We start from the raw sequence: 7,067 nt of genomic DNA, 5'->3' as shown, positions 1-7,067 counted from the left end.
GCAGCAGCGTTGATTTACAGCAGCTCAAAACTGTAAGATTAGTTTGTATTCAGTTAATTGTTAATTTTTGGTTTAATCTACAAAACTCACATGAATAGTTTTCACTTCACCGTGTTTTCTCCTTTTGTGTCTGCTAGTGCCGTGTTATTTGCCTGACTACAACAATAATTATGAATTTCACATTTTTAATCTAATTGTTCCATACAAACTTACTTCTTTAATACCGCAATTCACAAACGATTCCACTTAACTAACTAATTATGCCCTCTACTGATCAATTTCACCATAAATTCACTAAATCGCTTCATTCAACTACAATCGACTATTTCCATCCACTAATGTTTACTTATGTTGCTATGTTTACGTTTTTGACCGTTTGATTCGGGTCGGCTATCCGCACTCAGGTACGCCCGACGACTGCGCGTGTGTTGGTAGCTGCGCGTTCGGTGATGACGTCACCGGTGCCTCAACAGCCCCTCCCCGTAACACTGGCGTAGGCTCTCCGCTGGAGCCAGATTTACTAACACGTATCTCCGGCACCGCAAGCTTTGCCACCGGACGCCTGTATGTTCCTTTTGCTGTGCGCACCACTGTTTGTCTAATTCTTCCATCGGCTCCTTGGATGACCTCCTCTACTACTGCTCGAACCCAGCACTTTCGATTGTCGTCGTCTGCCACAAACACGACTTCGCCTACTTCCAGTGGGTTCTGTTCGCTATGCCACTTCGATCGCCGGTTGATGAACGGAAGGTACTCAGCCAACCACCGTTTCCATATACGGTCAGCCAGCATCTGCGACCTTTTGTAGCTGTCCCGTAGCGCCTCAGCTTCGTTGGTCGGTAGTACACAACCTCCCATTTCGCCTGACGAAAGCCCTCTCAGAAAATGGTTGGGAGTTATCGAACCAGTATTCCCCGGTTCTTGAGGAATATAGGTTAGAGGTCTGGAGTTCACCATGTCCTCTGCTTCAGCTAACGTAGTCTGGAGTATCTCATCCGTCAGTTTACGCCCATCGTCCAACACCTTCACCGCTTCTTTGACCGAACGGACGAGTCGTTCCCACACTCCGCCGAAGTGTGGTGCCGATGGTGGATTGAAATTCCATCGGGTCCTTGAACTCGTTAGCTCCTCAGAACAGTTCGCTTTGATCTCCTTCACGATCTCCTTGCTTGCGCCTACGAAGTTTGTCCCATTGTCAGAGAAATACTCAATGGGAACTCCACGCCTGCAAACGAAACGTCGGATGGCCATTAGACATGCCTGTGACGACAGACTATGGACGACTTCAAGATGGATGGCTCTAGTTCCAAGGCAAGTGAAAAGAGCACACCAACGCTTTTCTGTGTGTCGTCCAACCACTACGTTGATTGGACCGAAGAAGTCAACTCCGGTGTAGCTGAACGGTCTAACGAAAGGAGTGGTTCGTTGATTCGGAAGCGGAGCCATTCTTGGAATCACCGGTTTGCATTTCTGGACCTTGCACCGCATACAGCTTTTCGCAACTCTTTCCAGCTCTCTGCGGACTCCTGGGATGTAAAAACGTTGTCTCAACTCGTTCACTACAGTTTCCCGGTTCGCGTGACCGAACAGCTGGTGATAGTGTTCTATCAGCTTGACCGTCACCGGGTGCCCCTTTGGCAGGATTACCGGAAACTGTAGCTCAAACGGAACGAACTCTCCCTCCTGCACTCTGCCATCCATTCGCATCACATTATGCTCGTCCAGAATAGGCGACAGCTTGAAAATATCACTGGAACGATCAATGGCTTCGTACTTCCCTTCTCTGCATCTAGCTAACGTCTTCACTTCGTCTGCGAACGATTCGCCTTGCGCCATTTTCCACAGATGGCGCTCCGCCTCTTGGTACTCCTCCCTCGAAAACGGACGTTCTACTGCTGATACGGACCCTCTACCTAATCTCACTACCCTGGGATCAGCTGGTAGCGATTCAATTGGCAAACCTCGCTGCTTCCGGCGAATGTTCGACACGAACCTAAGAACGTTCGCCACCGTTCGGACTACAATATTCCACTTCGAAATGCGGCTACAGTTGATCAGCGGCCTTGCGATCTCGATACTGTGGAACAGTAAACTGGCACGTAACTCTTCCTTCACGTTCGGTCTCGGTGGCTCCGGATGTGGCCACGTATCCTCCGTCTCGTACAGAAACTTAGGACCCATGAACCACGGGCTGTTCGATGTGATCCTGGTTCCTTCCTTCCACTTGGTCAAATCATCCGCTATGTTTAGCTTTGTGCGGATCCAGCGCCAATCCGACGGGTTCGTCTTGCTCAATATTTCGCCGATTCTGTATGCGACGAACACTTTGTATTTCCGGTGATCCGACACGATCCAGGAATACACCGTACTTGAATCCGTCCAGAACTGTACACGGTTGATGCGCAAACTGTGATTTTTCTTTACGGTTTCGGCCATTTTTGCTCCAAGCACTGCTGCCATCAACTCCAAACGTGGCGTCGAATACTGCCTCAGCGGTGCCACCTTGGACCTGGCTTGCACCAAAGTACACCGAGGAATCCCATCTACTAGCATTCGAAGGTATGCCACGCATCCATATGCACCTGCACTGGCATCTACGAACACGTGGAGTTGCAGTGATTCGTAGTCCAGTGATTCGCCACCACCGAAATAGTGACGGGGAATTTTCACTCGCTCAATATCCGGTAACAGCGCTGTCCATCTTTGCCACTTTTCGAAACTCTCATCGTCGATCGACTCATCCCACTCACAACCTGTACGCCACAAGTCCTGTATCAGCATCTTACCGTGGATGGTGAACATCGTCAGCAGGCCTAACGGATCGAACAGACTCATCACGATGCTCAAAACGATTCGTTTGGTCGGACGCTCGTCTCCGGACAAGTACGGTTGCAGATTCTCTCGCAGCTGCAACGCGAACGTAAACACGTCCTCTTGAGGGTCCCAGACAATACCCAAAACCCGCTCGGAACCCGTAGCCTTGTCGGTATTGAAATGGACAATTTGGTTCGATTTCGACTCACCTAGTTGCTGAAGTACCTCGCTTGAATTTGATACCCAGTTTCGGATTTCGAAACCGCCCTTTGAGTGGATGTACCGGACCTCGGTTGCCTTTTTCACCGCCTCCTCGACGGTCTCTGTGCTGTCAAAGTAGTCATCCACGTAATGTCGGTTGACAATCGCATCCACGGCATCTGGGAACTGCAACATAAATTCACTGGCGTTGCGATCTTTCACGAAGAGAGCCTGACTCGGCGAACATGTCGCTCCGAATATCGCGCAGTCCATCACATAGACCTCGCCGTCGAACATGAACCGCAGAGCTTGCCTATCCTCCAGTCGTATCTTCAGTTGGTGGAACATCTCTCGGATATCTCCACCGAACCCGACACTGTATTGCCGGAACTTGCACACTACCGACGGCAACGATGTGAGGAAATCAGGACCTTTAAGCAGCTTTGAATTCAGCGAGACACCTCCAACAGCGGAAGCAGCATCCCATACCAGCCGGACTTTATTAGGTTTCTTCGGGTTGATCACGATGTTGAGGGGAAGATACCACACCTTCTTGGGGTCGGTCTCATTTAGTTCTCCAACCGTCGCTTTGTGGCAGTATCCCTTGCTTTGATACTCGATGAGTTGGTTCCGAACGTTTTGTTGCAGTTGTGGACTCTGCGAGAGGCGTTTATCCAAGCTCTTCATCCGGCGTGCTGCCATTGGATAACTGTCCGGAAACGATGGATCATCTTCCTTCCACAGCAGTCCCGTTTCGAACCTGTCCCCAACTCGCTTCGTTGTCCTTTCCAGAATCTCGCGGGCCCGTTGATCTTCAGCTGATTCAGGCAAAACTTCCACCGACACTCCTGCTTCTTCGAGTACATAGTGCGACTTCATCAGATCGTGCAACTCCTGATTGGACACCCCAGCGCATGAATGATGGCCAACGTATGCAGTCCGCAGACTGCCTCCTTCTTGTGGGCCATACACCGTCCAGCCAAGACTGGATCTGACAGCTATCGGCTCTCCTGCTTGACCGATCCGAGATTCAATAGGTGCGAATAAGTGAAGATGCTTCAAACCTACCAAGATCTTCGGCGAGTCGTTCGGATATTCAGCCACCGGAAGGTTTCGAAGATGGCTGTAACGCTGCACCAATTCCTGGTAGTTCAAGGACTGTGCTGGCAACTTGAGCTCCTTCACGGTGTGTACTTTTTCCATCGGAAACTGTTCCTTCGATCCGACGGCAGATATCGTCAGATTCAGCAGCATTGACTCTCGTTCTAGTCTCGTCATTCCAGCGGTCCAGGTTACCCGTAGTGGCTGTGGTTTCCCAGTCGCCTTCAGCTGGTTCGTGATGGAACTTTCCACCAACGAAAACGAACTGCCCTCGTCGAGAAAAGCCATAATGTTAATGGACTTTTCTCCAAAGCTCAACGTCACTGGAATCATCCGGAAGAGTATCGGCAGCTGAAGACTCACACTGTGAGCGTTGCAGTCCGATCGCATTTCGGTTACCTGCTGATGAAGCATGGTATTGTGTTGCCCTTGACACCTATCGACTTTACACCGGATGTTTGCTTTACACCTACTCCTCCCGTGGGCGTTCAGGCATGATCGACATAGATCGAAACGTTCGACAACTTCCAGCCGCTGTTGAACTCCCATCTTCCGAAATTCGTCGCAATTTCTCAGCCGATGATCTGTGCCTCCGCACGTTGGACACGGCTTTCTTTCTGCGAACGATTCTTCGCTGTGTGAGTTGATGTGGCTCTCGTTCTCTTTCGGTCTTCCTCCTTTTGCCTTACCGGAACGATTACCAGTCGGATTCGATGGCATATCGACGATCCCAGTCACTTCGCTAGCAGTAGACACCAGTTCGGACAAGAAGTCGGCCAACGTCCGCAGCGTTACCCTTTCGTGTTGCCGCTTGAACCGAACCCAGTCCATTTTCGTCCCCGGTGGTAGCTTTTCGACTAACTCCTGGATGAGGAGAGGATTCACCAGGTGGTCGTTAAGCTTTGTTGCTTCGAGATGGTCGCATAATTGCTGTACTACCATCCCAAAGCTGATGAACGTACCCAGCCGGTCCGCTTTCGGGCAATCTGCCTTTCTCACCTTCACAAGCAACGTGTTCAGCAACTGCTCCGGTCGCCCGTACAACATCCGCAACGTTTCAATGATTTGCGGAACTGCTTCTGGCAACAACATCCGACTGCAAACTGCCTCCCGTGCAGGGCCTCGCAAGCTCTCCTGCAAACGAGCAAGGTTCTCCAAATTCGAAAATCCGCAAGCCTTCGTCGTGGTGTTGTAGCTGCTGATGAATATTGGCCACTCGTCTGGCCGACCTGTAAAGGTAGGCAGCTTTCGCGAAAGGAACTGTCGTGCCGATATCTGCGCCTTCGTTGGGTTTTCTTCATCCTGTTTGTTCTTCCGCTTACTCTTCTTTAGATCCTTGTCTTCTTCCTCGTCTTCAGAACATGTTCTGCTACTGTCCTCGTTAGAATCGTCCGACTGTTCATCCTGCGAACTCACCTTCGAACCATCGTCGTCACTATCACTTTCATCCTCCTCTTCTTCCTTTGCTGGCTTCTTTACAACAGGTACTGACTTAACCTTAGTTGTCTTCTTCTTCATTCCCTCCGTGGATGTAGACGGCTTTGGATCGACTATCGGTGTGGAGCTAACGCGTAGTTTTCCTCCTGATGACTTCGTTCCTTTGGAACTTTCACGCTTCTTCTTTTTCTCCAGCTTCTCCACTTCCTTTTCCGCCTGCTTTCTGCCTTCGCTCAGTTCCTCGAGTTCCTTCTGTAGCTGCTTCTTCTCCATTTCCTTCTTCTTCTGGAACTTCTTCTCCGAAGCAATCTTCATTTGGAGGATTTGCTTCTCCAAAGCCCACTGCATCTCCATCTCCTCGTTCTCCAGTTCCATCTGCGCTTTAGCCAATGCCAACTTTTGCTCCATCTTCCTCTTCAGACGCTCTTTCTGCTTCTTCACCGCTTCCATTGCTTTCGCAATCTCCTTTTCGTCGTCCGGGTTAGATTTTGCACTGACCTTCGCTTCCTTCGCTTTGGATTGGCCGTCAACACTATCGTCAACGGGAATAACATCGTCATCGTCAACATCATCTTCCGAATCACTATCATCCGGCTCTTTTTCACAGCACGATGAACATCTCCAGTTCTCGTCGTATTCCACGGCCGATCCAACTCCGGCACAACTGAAGTGGAACCATTTCGTGCAGCCTTCGCAGTACACCATATGATCGTCCTCATGATCCGGACGTGTACAAATCGCGCAGTTGTACGCCGTCTCATCCGGATTGAGGTTAGATCCATCCCCTTTAGATTTATTCATTTTTGAGGATGTTCGGATCACTAATGAAAACTTTGTTTTTGCAGCAGCGTTGATTTACAGCAGCTCAAAACTGTAAGATTAGTTTGTATTCAGTTAATTGTTAATTTTTGGTTTAATCTACAAAACTCACATGAATAGTTTTCACTTCACCGTGTTTTCTCCTTTTGTGTCTGCTAGTGCCGTGTTATTTGCCTGACTACAACAATAATTATGAATTTCACATTTTTAATCTAATTGTTCCATACAAACTTACTTCTTTAATACCGCAATTCACAAACGATTCCACTTAACTAACTAATTATGCCCTCTACTGATCAATTTCACCATAAATTCACTAAATCGCTTCATTCAACTACAATCGACTATTTCCATCCACTAATGTTTACTTATGTTGCTATGTTTACGTTTTTGACCGTTTGATTCGGGTCGGCTATCCGCACTCAGGTACGCCCGACGACTGCGCGTGTGTTGGTAGCTGCGCGTTCGGTGATGACGTCACCGGTGCCTCAACAGCCATATTAACGGAGATAAATCGATTTAAAGATTTTCATACCCACCAGCCTGAAAATTATGGGTTGGGACATGTTTTTCGACGAAACAAAATTTTGACACCTAAAATCCCTTCAAATCTCGATTAGAGCCATATTAACGGAGATAAATCGATTTAAAGATTTTCATACTCGCCAGCCTGAAAATTATGGGTTGGGACATGT

At 48.8% G+C, this 7,067-nt stretch overlaps 1 protein-coding gene across 1 annotated transcript; it reads right to left on the bottom strand.

The window, feature by feature from the left end:
* Positions 1-390: 390 nt before the first annotated feature.
* Positions 391-6,851, bottom strand: LOC135715409 (uncharacterized). Its single transcript, XM_065238717.1, has 2 exons — positions 6,608-6,851; positions 391-6,550 (listed from the first exon to the last, which is right to left on the bottom strand). The coding sequence occupies exon 2, from the start codon at positions 6,352-6,354 to the stop codon at positions 391-393; it is 5,964 nt and encodes a 1,987-aa protein (XP_065094789.1). The 5' UTR covers positions 6,355-6,550; positions 6,608-6,851.
* Between the last annotated feature and the right edge of the window lie 216 nt (positions 6,852-7,067).

This window comes from Ochlerotatus camptorhynchus, unplaced genomic scaffold, assembly GCF_037179485.1.
Source record: "Ochlerotatus camptorhynchus isolate MF236.1 unplaced genomic scaffold, CSIRO-AGI_Acam_v1.1 ptg000005l, whole genome shotgun sequence".
Lineage (NCBI taxonomy): Eukaryota > Metazoa > Arthropoda > Insecta > Diptera > Culicidae > Ochlerotatus > Ochlerotatus camptorhynchus.
The sequence above is the reverse complement of the archived record's forward strand: the minus strand, read 5'-3'. Positions and strand labels throughout refer to the sequence as shown.

Excerpts from the sequence above, each read along its gene's own strand:
- LOC135715409 (XM_065238717.1), bottom strand. The coding sequence starts at position 6,354 with ATGAATAAATCTAAAGGGGATGGATCTAACCTCAATCCGGATGAGACG.